The 18,298-nt window shown below is 39.5% G+C and overlaps 1 protein-coding gene across 1 annotated transcript in view; it reads right to left on the minus strand.

The window, feature by feature from the left end:
• Nucleotides 1–18,298, minus strand: part of LOC124281097 (fibronectin type-III domain-containing protein 3A-like) — a 153,948-nt gene that overhangs the window by 110,676 nt on the left and 24,974 nt on the right. The window contains 1 exon segment of the mRNA XM_046717112.1: nt 4,331–4,785. Within this exon segment, the coding sequence (XP_046573068.1) occupies nt 4,331–4,785 (455 nt within the window).

The raw sequence follows: 18,298 nt of genomic DNA on the forward strand, positions 1-18,298 counted from the left end.
AAAACAACACTCGATTAGATCGAGCTCGAGGTGCGCAAATACACCATGACAAATTTAAATTTGTTTACACAGTGCACCGTCATTACCATGACTCATGAGCATGTAACACCCCAAATACCACGTCAACAAATCTTAAAATAAGTACACACTTCAACCATGTAATTTAATATATGCAGGGTTTCAGATAAAGGCCGTATCCGCTTATGTAGGGATATAACAAATGCACAATATGGTAGGAAATAATTTAGAAAACATAGCAGATACATACCACAGCAATGGTGTACATATTTATCTGAAAAAGTATTGTTTATTGACCTGTTTACACAAGAGTAGCAATGTTGTGGTGCATATATGAAACGAAACACACGATTACTGATACGCCATTAAATTCCATTCAGTACTCTAAATGTTTTCCAGTACTCCTGTACTGAACAAATATGGAGTATGTACTCCTGATGTTGAAAAGTTATCTGGAGCCCTGTGTATGGATACAAAAAGAGTTAATTGTATATCTGGACATATGTTTTTATTCTGTTTTATCGATTTTATTCAAAATATGTCCATTTAAGCTTGAATTTGCTGAGGGATACCATGTAGATATTTTCAAATTACTCAAAACTTTTTTTCCAAAAATACTGACTACTCAATAATTACGCATTATGTCTTTTGTTTTGATAATCATATTTGGAATATAACAAAATATATTTGAAAACTTCTTACAAATATGAGTTTTTTAAGGAAAAGGAGAACCTACAATTACGTGAGATCTCAAATTACCCATCTTCATTTTCATTGGCCAATCTGATTTGCTGCACTCATCGGTCTGGAGGACTGACCAATCAGAAGGCGAGTGACGAACCAGCCTCTATGTGATATCAACAACAGCAGCTGGTCACATCGAGTAAGGTGTTATTTCCAGGAAATGCAACTGAAAAACTGACAGACTCACACAAGAAAGCCTTCCAAGATCTTTTGATGGAATGGATGTATTCATGTTCATTAAAACTGACAGTGGCTTTAGATGCTAAGCAAAACAACAGTTACCTTCCTGACCCACTTCTATATCTCAATGTTAATTTGTCAATGAAAACAGCGATGGAAATCAAAGGCAGGTAATTTTAGATCATTAGAACCTAGTGTTGGTGCAGGTTGAATAAACGTGAGCCTCGGATGTACAGAGGGTGCTCTCGGAGGACAATGCTGTTCCAAGGGGAAGAAAGATTTCCTTCAGAGGAGTGTCTCATCATTCGTAACTATTCGCCTCTTTCCGTGACCTACAAGAAGACTCGTACCCCTATCGTACGCCATTATTGCCAAGAATTGTGGTAGCCCAAACAAATCGCGCGTAGTAAAACTCATTTCAAAGCATGAAAATGGCGGCATCGTTGAAGTTTGAAACATCGCTAAACTATGCAAAGCACATTTATACATGAACTTTGAGCTAAAGGATCAGAAACTTTAAACGCTGAAACATATTTACAAAGGGAATGACTGTATTGCTGTTTTGCCCACGGAATATAGGATATTCTATAAGCCATGTTTGGAAATTCAGAGTTATCTTTCCTTGGTAATAGTACTAGACTATTTTCATCTCCATGCCCATTTGCGCTTAGTCAGAGCCCAGTCGTAAACATGGCTACGAGGGGGGTACGAGACGCCATCCGGCTTGGCGGAATGACACGAGTAGTTACGAATGGTGTCTCATATGTTATCAGTGTTTGGGCTACAAAATATGTCATGTTAGAAGAAGAGTGGTAGTTTTGAATATCAGCAATATAATGGTAATTCATGAGAAAGTACCATATATTTAATATTGTTCAACAGTTAAAAAGGGACATTTTCAGTGGATCATATATACCCGGTATTCCATACTTTCGTCAGCCACCTTTCAGGCTCATTGAACATAAACAAACATAGAGGGTACATCAACCCATGTTCCACTTGTGACCAGTGAATAACTTATAATGTACAATGTGTTAAACAGATCTCTAGTGACTACAGCTCATGATTGTTTTTCACATGCCTTATTTGTACAAAATAATTAGAAATTATCAACTAAAGACAAATTCCAGATTTTGATAGTTATGACAATCTTAGTCAAAATGTTGCAAAAATCTGGCGGCATGCCACAATGTATGTCTCCCACAACTTGTCAGCTGTCAGAAGTGAACTAAATGTCTTTTCGTGGCGGGCTTCAGACCCGCAGGAACTATGTCATTACCCTCCACCATGACTGCAGTAATCTCATGTCAGGGCAGGATAACGACATGTGGAAGAGACTTTCTTCCCCTACCTTGTCAGAGCTTGTCATAATAACCAAATTATACATGCTCAACGTTTGTGCTAAACATGCTTTGGATACACCTCTACAGAAGCATTTAGTGAGGTAATGTCAAGTACATTTGAATCCCAACTACTTTGTTGATTGATCCATGTTTTTTTCTTTTTACAAAATCAAAGCTCAGAGTTCAAGATCGTATCGTAACTTTTCTTCGACGTAGCATTTGTACCTCCTATGTTACTGGTTATGTATAGGAGGTACGAATGCTACGAGAAAAGTTACGAGATCTTGGACTTACGAGAGCTTTGTGAAACAGGGCCCAGACTCTGAATGACAGATTAGATGTAACATCGTTTACCAAACAAAGAACGTCAGTGCAAAAGAATACCCTTGACTATCCTCAGAAACTAATTCCGTTTGGCGTAAAGGCAAAAATAGTTGTGAAAAATATATGAATGGATCACTGAAAATCAGTGATGACACCAGGTGTTCTCGAAACAGGTAAGCATGTCCTGCCCTTCCGGTAGCATCAGCCATTCACAATATGTACACAGTACAAAATTCTTGGATATTATTATCATTACTGGACATTTATATAGCACACATATCCACGCACTAGTGCATGCTCAAGGCACTGGTATTTTTCCCCTCGATCATTGGATGTCAATCTCAACGGCACATCTCATTATCAATCTCATCTGCCTGGGATCATACAACTCTTGCAGCCACAAGGCACACCGAGTTATTGCGGCTTTTCCATCCTTACGAGGTACCCATTCACAGCTGGGTGGACTGGGACACATAGTCACAGTACTTTGTCCAAGTTCACTGCATGTTGCTGTACCCGCAACTAGGTGTTTGCAAGTATTCATGTGGCCACAATCTGGTCATATACCAACGGATTCGTGGGTTCTTGTAACTGCACAGGGTTGTGTACTGTACACTAGGGGTTGTGACAACACTGAAAGAGTCTGCACACAAAGTTGACTCCAAGGTTTTTACACCCGGTCACAGGTGGGCTCGATCCCGGCACCTCATGCTCACTGGATCAAAAGCCTGGCGCCTTAGCCAGCTCGCCCACCACACACCCCTGTCTATGAAAGTCCTGTTCCTGATATGAGACAAAATGGAAATGAAATATTCCATCTGATCACCATATTTAATACGTCAGCAAGAAACCAACCACATGGTTATGTTCTGGGTAACTGGATCATAAATACTTATTGCTCTCATCCCCTCCACAAAATCTGCACAAATCATGTCATCCGAACCAACAGATGTTATCAACAGAAATTGGTAAAAGTTTATATGTTCCTACTGACAAACAGTTTATTACTTCAAGGAAAATATATCATGCAGAGGAAGCATCAAACATTTGAAATATTTCCTGTGTTGTAATTTTAATGTAAAATGTATATTCAATTGTGGTAAGAAGTAAATGGCAGCTCACCTCATGGACCACAGACCTTTCACCTTCAAACAATGCTTCCCAAAAACATTTTTGTTCAGGTAGCAGGTGCAAACCTCAAATTATTTGCACAAACATATTTTGCACACACTGTGCAAGGACTTCTAATGTAGGCCACCTGGGGCTCTTAAAATGGTCTTTTCATGAACAAATGAATACACATTACATGACAATCAGCCAGAGTTATTCACCATCAGCAACCTTGGCCTTGATCTACTCAACACAGAGAACAGCCAGTGATCTGATTTGGCTGCAGATATAAATGCCAATCAGATCGTTGACTATTTTCCGTGTGGGTAGATCAAGAGAAGGTCGTCAATGGCGAATGAGCCCGGTGACAGGTGCCATCGAAACAGCTGGTTTGGGTGCATGGCGTTTGTATGAAGGAAACATAAACAGGAAATGCTCCCTTTTTTATCACTTGAGTATACATGCAGTGTTGGACAGACTCCAGCACTTGGGTAATGACTGAATCAACAAAACTGTCGAACTTACCTAACTTCAACACATGCCAATAAACATAACAATTATTGTTTGATTAAAATAGATTGTAAATCAACTACAACAACACAAAAACCTACCTTGAATATGCTGAATTTGATCTCCAAGTCGGACTGAGAATGTTTCTCCTGGGTTGACGTGTACATGCACCACGTGTTGATGATTTGGAGGGGAGTTACCCGACTGACCCCCCGAACTACCCGTCTGCGGGCTCCCACCCCGCGAATGTGCATTTGATCCCGAATAGCTGTTAGGCGAGCCCGATCTATGGTTCACCGATGGCCGCGATGAATTAGGGGAGTTAACTCTGTTGGACTGCACTGACTGTTGTGTATTACTGTTGCTTGATGGGATATTATTTTCGGGAGTAACTCCATTCTTGAGGGTGTCATCTGCACTGAGATGTCCATTCTCTTCTGTCGCGGTCACACAAGCTGGGCCACTGGTCACTGAACTACAGTTTTGGTTGCGGTCCTTATGTTCAGACATTTTGGTAGCTCTTTCCCCTTCACGATCTCGTCGGGTCAAAATTTTTCTGAAAGAAAATTCAAACAAATTATTCAAAATGAGCAAATATGGAAGTGAATAAGGCAGATGTAGATCAGATTAAAAAATAGTGAAGTTTTAAATTTAGACAAATGTTAGAAACAATTAACTATTTCAAAATAAGAAATCGTGAATAAAAAATAACTATCATTTCTCTGTGTTGAGATGCATACAGTCTCTCTCTGTGCATCTGAGATATTCATCTTTGGAGATGCTGTTCTGTTGCAACTTTCTTATCACGCCTTTGTCCATATATTCAGTTTCAGACACGACAAATACACAGGACACTTTATCAAAGCATCTCATAAGCTACACCATGTGTAGAATCAAGGGCGGTAGCCTAGTGGTTAAAGCTTTTGCTTGTCATCCCAAAGGCCCGGGTTCGATTCCCAACATGGGTACCACGTGTGAAGCACAATTCTGGTGTCCCTGCCATGATATTGCTGGAATATTGCTAAAAGTGGCGTAAAACTAAACTCACTCACACACACTCTAGTGTTGGGAATTGGTTAAAATCTCACAATTGATGATTGGTTCATTACAACCGATCAATCATCGAAAAAAATTGGTTAGCGTGATTTATCAAATGCTTCTGGTTATTTGCTCCAAAATTGCACAAAATGCATTTACAAATTTCATATCTTTAAAGGAGGACTAGTATGTTAGGAACATAAATTTCCTTGAATCTTTAAGATAATTTCAATCATGACAAGGAACGAGCTTGTAGTACTTATGAAATGTAACAGACAAAACCAAGATGTGAAAAATGTTGTCAATGCAAACAAGTGTGCCAAAATTGTTTGTGTTCGATTATGAGAAAACATGATCGATTGCTTGGTCGTTAAGTCATTGCGACCAATCTTCGATTATTTCAATTAATCGGACCACCACTAATACACTCACTGAAGAGTCACAGTACCATTCACAACAAGCATCATTCAGCTATACACAACAGTCTGACTGATCTTGGAACATGAAAACCAATGATTGATAGTGTGAGCATATTTCAATGATATGAGCTACCTAACCCACACCAACTCACCAACATATCCATCCTAACTCCCACTCAGGGCACTACAACTTTACCCACTAGACTGAAACATGAGACAAAAGATCTGATCTGTTAAGATCAGCTTATACTAGTCAATATAATTCTGGTATTATGACTAAGGAAATGGAAGATGATGCTCAAATTCAAGTACGGGCAAATAACAGAAACAAGAACACAACATAGATAGTTTACCATTTCAGTCGTAATGCTTGTGAACCAGGACAAGAATGTGAGGTGTAATGGGGTAGATGTCACAGTCCCAACCCACCACTCATTGCTTAATCCCCTGCCAGGCACCAGGGTACCAGAGTTCCATGGTTGTAATGTCTTTGACACACCCAAGGATCAAACCAGCAACTTTACACCCTTCAGGCAGACACTATATCCACTTGACCATGGAGGCAGTCAAGATAATTAGCAAAACAAGGAGAATACTAGGAGCCATCGAGCGAATGAGTGAGTGAGTGAGTGAGTGAGTGAGTGAGTGAGTGAGTGAGTGAGTGAGTGAGTGAGTGAGTGAGTGAGTGAGTGAGTGAGTGAGTGAGTGAGTGAGTGAGTGAGTGAGTGAGTGAGTGAGTGAGGTTCTACACCACTTTTAGTGATATTCCAGAAGTATCACAGGGAGGAAACCCAACATGGGCTTCACACATTGTACCCATGTAGGGAATCGAACCCGGTGTAGCAGGCCATTTCTCTTCCGGTCGAAACTTTCTCTGGGAAGAATCTGGCCTAGGCCAAACTTTCCCCGAGCAAGTTATGTCCTAGGATATTCTTACCCCGTGGAAAGTTTGGGCTAGGCTAAAGTTTCCCCCCGAGAGGATGCTTCAACCATAAGACTACCCCTCCGCCCCAGGCACCCTTCAAGAACCACCAAGAAAACAATATATTTTTTCAGTAAGTTCAGCGCATCCACATACACCAAAACTATTCCCCACATTTCAAACATCAACGCTTGACAAATAAACCCAATCTCTATTTTGACATACAAACCATAACCCACTAACACCCCCACAAAATCTGCTGTAAACTCTTGGTTTCACATGTGTGTTGAATCCGCTTGACCTGTAGACTGGCATTGTTCATGCCCTTCACATTTCCCAGAAAAACATGACACAACAATAATAACAACTGCAGAAAGTTTTGTAGTTATGACATCACTGGTCAAATCCTGTTGACATTTCAATCCACATGTTGTCACTCTTGACCTTAAGTCCAGTCACCTGTATTTTGAACTCATCCAACTACAATGGGCCTTTGGACAGTAGGTCACATGTGCTTGCATTCACCATCAAGGGTGTTTTCCCAAGTCAACACAAATAAACAACTCAAGTGCTAAACAGAGTCTGTTTACATCACGTTTATTGAATGTTTACTGCTTCTTAATGGCTGCCGGGTTCAGTTGTCATTGATGACAATATACATGTACATATTTCAAAGTAATTTCAGCATACAAACAAAACCATTTGGAAAAATAACCACTCAAATACCCTTTCAGGACCATGTTTCAATGTTTGGAAAAAGGTAAACACCAGAATTATCTTTAAATGCTTACATACATTCTCATGTGGCTTCTGTTGATGACAAATGACACGTAAAGCCAGACCAAGAAAAAATACATCTGTTCTTACTTGTCCATCAGGATGTTGGTTCAATTAAACCATTCCCATTTGTCTCAATTAATGAATCACACAGCGTGAAACACATATTTCTGATAGCATCGAGACTCAGAGACTCTTCATCTCATCACCATCATACTGGAACAAGTTACAAATAGCTGACAAGTTACTTCTTTTCAATGTTGTCACTTAATAATAATTCACAAAATGTTAAAAATATATTACCATTAGAAAATATGTACTTTATCAAACAGACACGGTAATGCAAAAATGCAAAAATTTACACAAATGAGCACAGTCTTTTTACATTTAACTAGAGTTATTTTGATCTTCATAAAGATTGTTCAACAACTTCAAAGGTGGGTTTTGAAGATGTGATAATAATGTGTAAAGGCAAAAATCTGTCTCTACAATCTTCACAAAGTGAACCTGATCATTGCATAATTTTCGATCTATCTGCATGTTATTACGTTCTCAGTGAGAGAGGCAAATTTCTTGACGCCATAACAATGATCAAGCAATATGGTGGTCGGTGCTGTGAGAATCAATCCAGTGTATGATGATACACATGGTGACAGCCATTTATTCACTCAACGAGACATACAGTGTAAAAGTCTCCAAATCGCAATTTGAAGGAATTCCACACCTCTTGCAGTGCCTGCCCAAGTTCAGTGCCTGACACTGACACTCTATCATGTCTTAGACAGGTTCATTTGAGAAATGTCATGGCTCATCACTGGTTCTCGTGTTCTATGGATGGTTTCTCAATGTGAGCATTGATGATTGGTTCCTAGCAAACAGAGGCGACTAACGGGATCGGGTGGTCAGGCTCATGTGACTTCATTGACACATGTCCTCGTATCCCAATTGCATAGAACGATGCTCATGATGTTGATCACTGGATTGTCTGGTCCAGGCTTGATTATTTACAGACTGCTGTCATATAGCTGGAATATTGCTGAACTGAACTCACACACTCACAACAGAGGTGTTGACATCCTGAAAGACAAAACATTAACCCTTCCCTTCCAAATGGGACAACAATGGATGTCCCAATACAACTGTCAACTGACACCACAGTGCACAATATGGGGTGGAGTTTGGTTGATCAAAGCAAACCTACATCATATATAGACACAAGCACTGGGTCTAATCCCAATATTGGAAGTGCTGGAGTTACATTCATGATAAATAGACGGAGCATTATTGTACGAGTATTAGGTTTGATTCACCGAATAACATTTGGCAACATGGAACATGAATGTCATCAAGAGCCCGATCTCCAACAGGAATCCATCCTGATAATCAACAGCTTACATAACAACTAGTACAAGGACATAAGAAATAGTTCATTTTGTAAAGACAAAGCAAATAGCTAAGCCCTATATGCATCTGAAACTTGTCCAATACCAGTCAGACTGACAGTCGCTGAACCACGTTATTTTCCCTTCCATACAGACCCATGGGCGGATCCAGGAATTTTGAAAAGGGGGGCTTCAGGGGGTTCGAACCCCCTGAACCCCCCATTTGGCTCCGCCAATGCAAAAAAAATCTTTAATGTGGTCTTAAGTCATTTTCAAAAGGGGGGGTTCGAACCCCCCCTCTGGATCCGCCAATAAAGACCTTTCAACAATATTAAAGCCCTAAATGAAGCAAGTCTAGATTTCCACAGGTCCTGAATCTACCCCTCAACTGGGCTCCTTTTCAATTTGAAAGGAATTGGTTTCTGTCCATATTACATTCAGAGATGAAGTGTTAGTCTAGTCATATACCTAAACCTAGTAACAATGTATGTGAGCTTGCAAGATGAGCAAGCTCAGTCAATAACACTGTTTTAACAGTCCTTATACTATCACTGGCACAGACAAGAAGACCCTGGCACAAATTGAGGATGGTAATCTGAACTCGAAACTTGAGGACACTGAAAATGACATGACATCTACAGGGAACATAAAATGATATTACATGGAGTTCTTGAGGATCAGACAACGAGCAGTGAATCAAACATGGGTCGAGATCAAAGTCCCATTTACAAAAACTGATTGACACAAAACTTTAATAAACTTTAAAAGATACATGATAGGGACAGCAATATTATTGATATGTCATTTCCTAAAATCTGAAATACACAGTTCCATAATCCAAATTATACACTGACTGAGTTTGGTTTTACGCGCCGCTTTTAGCAATATTCCAGCAATATCACGGCGGGCGACACCAGAAATGGGGCCAAATTATACAAGAAATCGGCAAAACAAAAACTAATTGGATGTAGTGATCAATTCCCTTTTTTGAACTCCTATGAATATGTGATGGAACTAGGTGATTAAGTGCTTTTTTCTCAACACATATGAATCCAAACATCTCCCTCAAGCGAGTGACTATTGTTTTACGTCACTTTCAGCAATATTCCAGCAATATCTTTGTGGGGGGACACCAGAAAGGGACTTCACAAATTGTACCCATGCGTGGAATCGACCCAACTCTTGAAAAGCTAACGCTTAAACAAGTAGGCTACCCCACTGCCCGAGACAACATCAAATGTCTATCAGTCATAAAATAGGACATACACATGTTCCAAATCGCAACAGGTATCGGAAAGATTGTCCGAAGCCTTCATCAACCAAACAGCTCTCTACAAGATTTCAGTTAATGTTCCTCAAAGGTCTGTTGCTCAGCAGCAAAGAGGATTATTTGTTGAGATTTCATTGAACTTGATAACCCAGGAGACAAGGTAGACAAAACAGTGCATCTGGCTGTGATTACAAGCAGACAGATGGCAGGGTCTACACAGTCAGTCTACAAAGGGATTGGGTGCACTACATAAATAAGTTCCACTGGGCCACAGAATGCCACTTGGTGATGGCGTGCAAGACTCGATGAGCTAAATCCACGCCAAGCCTGGCATATGAGCTTAGCGTTAAAAAACACGGGAGACTGCTAGGAAGTGGTTTCTCACAATACTTATAATTGCATGTTGTGTTATTTCAGTTGCCTCCACGGGTTATGTTAGTGCCTCGCCATAATAATTTCCATATACTTGTTTACAGCACATGGCTTGCACTTGGGACTTAACTAGAATGTAGTTCAAAGAAATTAGTAATTTAAGAAGACGAATATTTCAAAAATTCTGTTAAAGCTGCATAAAAGCCATCATTATTTCCAAAACCTGTATACAGGAATTCTTATCCGATTAATAAATCTTGACTGAGCACAACAAAACAATCAATTTCATTTTAGAATGATTCTGATACTGACAAAATAAACATAAAAACATTTCATGGATTTATTCGGCATACACAGGCTATTGTAGTCTGTCGTACAGACCCTGAAGCAAATATATCCAAGAAAGCCCACGCAAGTCTAGTAAATGTGGCAAGTCTAGAAAATGTGGCAAGTCTAGATTTCCTCAGCTTCTGAAAATGAAGAAAGTCTCAGGGCTCCTTTTCATTATATACATATTTTTTTTACTATGAACTTTTTTCAGTAAAATATGTTCATTTCAGAGAAGAGTTGTTAGTCTAAGGCTATTGCTCCTGATCAAAACAAATTATTTTCTTCTACGCATAATAAAACAGTATTTGCAGATGTATGTGATAACCTCAGCAATGTTCAGGATGTAAGTTACAGCTTGTCGTAGTCATTACATTCTAAATGATAGTGATACTGACAGCTTGTAGACACAAGCGGTGGTCCATGGAATTACTGTTCTATGATATTTTCCCGAGAATTTGGTTAGCAATTGCCTCTTGCTTTCCAATAATTTCGGCAATAAAAAGAAATGTATTGGTTTACCTGAGACAGATAACGACATCAAATATGTGAACATATTAAACTCATATACCATATGTCATCCATGAATGCATTTTTTCTTTCAAATATGTTTTCGCAATTTGCGCCCTTCCCTTCACTTGAGAAGAGATTCCTGGTCTTGTAGGAGACAGGTCGATGTGAGTGCTGTGCCAGACACTGCTTCGTCTAGACAGCAGCCAGTCGACATGCTTGCCCTCATCTCACATATTAAACTGGGAAAGACCTCCCATCTTCAGAGTGTCTACAAACACAATATTACATTAAAATAGCCAGACTTCAAAAGCAGTCCTTCTCACAGAGAGTGTACTGAGAGTTTGCAGTGACCTGGCTACAGAATCTTCGCAAGATATAGGCCGTTGTTGCAGAGGTGGCTAACGAAATGGCGCAACACATGCATGCAACAAGTTGTTGTTTAGGCACCAGACAAGTCGGTACAGTATGTACACAGGATTATGTGCTATTGCCAGGAAGACTTGTAATGCAGCTCAAAGACAGGCATGATTTACAATTGTTTCTTTTCCTCATATACCTTCGGAATAGGGCTTATTGGGTTGGGGATAGAGGATGGAGGGTGGCGGGGTGAGGGATGAAAGGAGGAAAGGGATGGTTACAACCGGATACATCAATTACATGACTTCTTTTCATAAGCTGACTACACAGAGATCCAAGAATTCGGTTCTGTTGCTTAAATTCAGATTTAAATAAACATCTGCATCAGTCAAAAGCCCAAAGAGGGCTTATTTTATCTGTTTTAACACAAAATACTTGCACCTTAAATCTGCCTCGAAGGGAAAACGATATGCTTAATCAGAGCATGATCAGTTACTTTTGCATCTGAGTATACACTATACAGTGGTATTATTATGTATAAAAACACTAATATTCACTGTTTTTTTTAAAAGAGATGGGTATAACCGGATATAACAATGACATGACATCTCTCCGTAATATGTTCATCACACAGAGATCCAAAATTCAGATCTGTAATTTCAGTGTTGCTTAAATTCTGATTTTAAAAATATCTGCATCAACAAAAGCCCACCTTCGGAATAGGGCTTATGGGGTTGGGGCTAGAGGAAGGAGGGTGGCGGGGTGAGGGATGAAAGGAGGAAAGGGATGGTTACAACCGGATACATCAATTACATGACGTCTTTCCATAAGCTGACTACACAGAGATCCAAGAATTCGGTTTCCTTGCTTAAATTCAGATTTAAATAAATATCTGCATCAGTCGAAAGCCCAAAGAGGGCTTATTTTATCTATTTAACACAACACATTCACACCTTAAATCAGCTTCCTTAAAAAAACTATACTGAATCACTGCATGATCAATTACTTTTGCATCTGAGTATACAGTGATATAATTCTATATACAAACATATATTCATTGGGTTTTTAACCAAATGAATGTTAACTGCATCAACTCACTGGTCTTTCCGCAAGTACCTCCACCATTAAGTGTGCATTAAACTTACTTCAATTTGTTGATCATGTCCCCATCAAGAAGGAAAGCTGGGAATCAAGTATAACACATCTTTGTGCAGGTTACTTTAAAATGTTTACACATTCCACTCAACACATGGTGTTTATCCAAGGTGTTGTTCGTGCCAATCGCTTGTATGCGCAGTCAATCATATGCACACTGCCACTATCATCATATGTATGATCAACCGAAAGAGCAAATAAGTTAATTAATAGCATCTAAACATTACTTCATTTTTTATCCGAATGCTTGAAAAAAGCACAGTCAATGTTAGGACGGCTGTTTAATGCTACAGTTCACGTCGCCATTAGTGCACAGGGAGAGTGTCAATCATGAACTGAATATTAATCATAACTTTCTGATGACAATAAGCAATTCATGACATATACCCACCTCATTATGAAAACAATTAAATACACAGATCAGGTTTTATACGATATAGGTCCATGTTGCTAGTGAATTGGTTGCATTTGCGAGTAAAATTTGAGAAATGCAACAAAATAATATGAAACACTTAGCCTTTGGCGAGTGAGGTAAATATTCAATTAACTTAAGGCAGTTACTCCAGTTTTCATCATAAATAGTTCCAACTTTGATTTATGTAAGAATTTATTGATAATGATTGCCAAGTTTAGCGAAGAGTGACTTACCAATCGGCTAGAGTTTAAGGGACTATTTACAAAATATTTATTAATAGTGATTTCTAAAAGTGGAACTTAGTAAATTTGACAAAATGTGAACAATAACTGAAAATCTATATGGCAACTAACATTAAATTTTGCCTAATAAATATCAATATTCTCTTAAGTTTTCAAGTGAGTAAGTGAGTTTTTTTACGCCGCACTCAGCAATATTCCAGCTATATGGCGGTGGTCTGTAAATAATCGAGTCTGGACCAGACAATCCAGTGAGTAACAGCATGAGCATCGATCTGCGCAATTGGGAACCGATGACATGTGTCAACCAAGTCAGCGAGCCTGACCACCGATCCCGTTAGTCGCCTCGTATGACAAGCATGGGTTACTGAAGGTTCATTCTAACACGGACCTTCACGGGTTCAAGTTTTCAATGACTTATGAAGCTCCTATGCACAACTGGCTGGAGGCAGACATATTTAGAGATAAACATACTGTTTCAACCTACCTCAACCTGAGTTGGGTTACTGCAGATAAACCATGATACAATCAATTGTAAACAAAACATACATAAATAATATATGATTTTCCGTGTAATAATAAAAACATCTACAGACAGAGCCTGAGACTGACCAATCTGAACTCAGCTATTTCCATATTTGTGTTAGAATGTGTATGTCTAAGAATATGTTTATTCAGTGCAGCCGAAAATTGAAAACAATAATATTTCCTACATTGAATGAAAGAGTTTATTTGTAACAAGGCTATGACACTCACATGGGTTTTATTCACTATTTGAAAATGTTGATTTGCTTGTTGTATAATGCTTAGTCCGACAAGAATCAAGCTATATGGCTGTAGCCTGTAAATAATAGAGTCTAGATCAAAATCATCAAAATCATATGAGTTTTAGCAGATGACACAAAATGAAACTCACTGGACCAAGTGCAATTTGGACCCAGTACAATCAGGACCATGTTCAAGCAGCAGCATCTGAACCCAATACAATCTGGACCATGTTGCATCAGAAGCCAGTGCCATCTGTACCACGAACAAGATGTACCAACACAATCTGGACTGTGTTGCATGAGAAGCCAGTGCCATTTGTACAATGAACAAGATGTACCCAATACAATCTGGACCGTGTTGCATCAGAAGCCAGTGCCATCTGTACCACGAACAAGATGTACCAACACAATCTGGACTGTGTTGCATGAGAAGCCAGTGCCATTTGTACAATGAACAAGATGTACCCAATACAATCTGGACCATGTTGCATGAGAAGCCAGTGCCATTTGTACAATGAACAAGATGTACCCAATACAATCTGGACCGTGTTGCATGAGAAGCCAGTGCCATCAGTATAATGAACAAGATGTACCCAATACCATCTGGACCGTGTTGCATGAGAAGCCAGTGCCATTTGTACAATTAACAAGATGTACCCAATACAATCTGGACCATGTTGCATCAGAAGCCAGTGCCATCTGTACAACAAAGATGTACCCAATACAACCTGGACCGTGTTGCATGAGAAGCCAGTGCCATCAGTACAACAAAGATGTACCCAATACAACCTGGACCGTGTTGCATGAGAAGCCAGTACCATCTGTACAACAAAGATGTACCAATACAACCTGGACCATGTTGCATGAGAAGCCAGTACCATCTGTACAACAAAGATGTACCCAATACAACCTGGACCGTGTTGCATGAGAAGCCAGTACCATCTGTACAACAAACAAGATGTACCCAATACAACCTGGACCGTGTTGCATGAGAAGCCAGTGCCATCTAGATCATAAACCATCAGATACCTACCATGAAGATCTGGGTTAGAATTGGATCGGGTGATCAGGTTCTCTCACTGGGTTGATGCATGTTGTATCCCAACTATGCAGATTGATGCTCATGATATCAATCACTAGACTGCCTGTCCTGACACAATTATATACTTACTGATGTCAGACAGCTGGAACAATACTGAAAGCATAATTAAACAATAAAAAACATAACATAACTCTATCAGCCCAGTTGGTTTGGCTTGTTGTTTGACTTGGCACTCGGCAATATTCCAGCTAATTGGCAGCAGCCTGTAAATAATCAAGTCTGGACCAGACAATCCAGTGATCAACAGCATGAACACTGATCTACGCAATTGGGATACGATGACATGTGTCATCCAAGTTAGCAAGTCTGACCACCTGATCCTATTGGGTTGTTCTTTTATGACAAGCATGGATTGCTGAAGACCAATTCTCACCCGGATCTTCACGGGTTCATCTCAACCCAAAACCATGTAGACTGCGTACAAGACGTATCCAGTACAATCTGTATTTTTAATTTAACATCCCTGACTAATACACAACAAGTAAGTAATCTGCACAACAGAGTCCTTGACCTCCTCACTTGAACACAACCATGATAACAACAGACATGCTACCCTGAGAAGGCTGCAACTGATACATTGATAACAAATTAATTAGTTCTGCATCACTGGGCAAGTGCAACAAAATATGCAGGAGAAGTTTTATGGACTTGCAGCATGCAGCGTGTGATTTGAGCTGTTATTTCAACTTTAAAATGGTGGAATGCGTCAAGCAACTTTACATTTAAACCTCTACCACATCTACATGGGCTAATTCATCCTCAGATTATTATTGGAATAGATGAATTTTGTTTCCATACAAAAATTCAAAGAAATGGATGAATATTTTGTTCCAGACATACAATGTCCACAGAGGACAGTACCAAGAATAGGGCTCTGGGTTTTTCAGTATTTTTATGACAGCAATTTCATCCACCAGGCCCCTTAATGCCAATACTTATGACCCACAACTTAATCACGTATTTATAATACTGATATATGTCAACAAAAGCAGTAAATCAGATGACAACCTGTTAGCATGGTTAGTGATGTCCGGGGAAAACCACAGCAGAGGGTAGTGTTGTATGTCGTCCCTCTCTCCAACATAGCATACAGGGCAATGGAGATAAAATGTATTACACACCCAAATGAGGTTAATGTTTTGGATCAATATAAGCAAGATTAACTTGCTAGGGTTGGCCCAAGAAATAGGCTAGAGAACCACAGCACTACTTTCAATCTCAACATAAAGGTTCTGTTTGACTGAAGTGAGTTAATGAACAGTGAGTGAGTGAGTGAGTTGGGTTTTATGCCGCTTTTTGCAATATTCCAGCAATATCACGGTGGGTTAATGAACAGGGTTCAATGATGCCCTCAGTATTTCAGTTAGCGAGTTTAGTTATATGCTGCACTCAGCAATATTCCAGCAATATCATGGCAGTCTGTAATTAATCAAATTTGGACCAGACAATCCAGTGATCAACAGCATGAGCATCGAAGTAAGATCAAGAGTGAGTAAGCAAGTTAGGTTTTATGCCGCTTTTAGCAACATTCCAGCAAGATCAAGATAGGTAACGCGGAGGAAGGTCTGACTTTGTTGATCATATTAATAGTTTTATTGCCCTTTTTCAACTTTCAGAAGGCATCATGGGAATGGCATATGCGTTTAGGATACAATAACGTGTCAACCAAGTCAGTGAGCCTGACCACCCAATCCCGTTAGTCGTCTCTTACGATAAACATAGGTTACTGAAGATCAATTATAACCTGGATCTTCATGGGTTACCATAACATAGATGAATTCCCAAAGATCTGCAGGTCACAGGTGCAGCATGGTACTGGCAAAGTCATAATCAGTGTAACTCTGGGACACAAGTTAACATATTAAATTCTGTCGATAAAACTCACAATACTTCAGGTACCATCACTAATAATCTGTACACACTTGTGTTCATTTGTTGTTTCTAGCAGCAATCAGCAATATTCCAGCTATATGGCTGCGGTCGGTAAACAATCATGCTTGGACCAGACAATCCAGCGATCAACAGCATGATCTACGCAACTGGGATACAATGACATCTGTCAACCAAGTATGGACCAGACAACCCAGTGATTGACATCTTCACAAATGGGATACGATTACATGCATCAAGTCAGTGTTCTTTACGCTGCTTTTCAGCGATATCACAATGGGGGAAACCAGGTATTATACCCACATTGTACCCATGTGGGGAATCGAACCTGTGTCTTCGGCGTAATGAGTGAACACTTTAACCACTTGGCTACCCCACTACAGTCGATTACAGGATGGGAACTCGGGATATATTCAACCCCAGATATCCCACTAGGAAATGTCCTGAAACCTATAATATCAACTGCTAAAACTACACAAAAATGCTGTTTCTCACAAGCATCCCAAGGAACTCTTCGTCTCGTCAAAAAGCTCCATGCTTAGGTTATAGATGAAAGGCACAGTTGTGCTGGTTATGCAGATTGACTCATTCAGAATCTGTAAACATGCATCCTGCAAGGCAATATCTGGGTCTGCCATATGTTTCCTAAACAACAGAGGGTTCGAAGCATGACAACAACATACTCAATATGATTATGACAGGAAATAATAACTATGTTGTACAACTGCTGTTGTAGCTTTTCAGGTACCTACAGCCAGCATATGGTCCTTCTGGGAAAATCTGTCCGCTGAAACGTTTAATTTCCCTTGAATTTGTAATGCTTCCTTTCGGGAAGTCGGTGTCTATGCCTAGAAAATTGAAGATGTCTATATCATCAGGGATGAAGAATTTGTTTCCCCTTCTTTCTGAAGATAAGCTACCATCGTTGTGCTGTCTGTAGTTATCAGAACTGAAGAACTGATTTTCAGATCTTTCTATTTCAGCATTCACACTAAATTGTCTTCAGGTCATGACAGTTGTATTGTCTGTTGTTTTGTGAAAAAAAAATGCTTCCAATTCAAGTGCATAATAAATCACCTTCATTTGTGCATCTGTTTGAAAACGTTGAGAAAAAAATGTCCAAT

This window comes from Haliotis rubra, unplaced genomic scaffold (genome assembly GCF_003918875.1).
Source record: "Haliotis rubra isolate DU_JTF1 unplaced genomic scaffold, ASM391887v1 Scf28, whole genome shotgun sequence".
In the NCBI taxonomy this organism is placed as follows: domain Eukaryota; kingdom Metazoa; phylum Mollusca; class Gastropoda; order Lepetellida; family Haliotidae; genus Haliotis; species Haliotis rubra.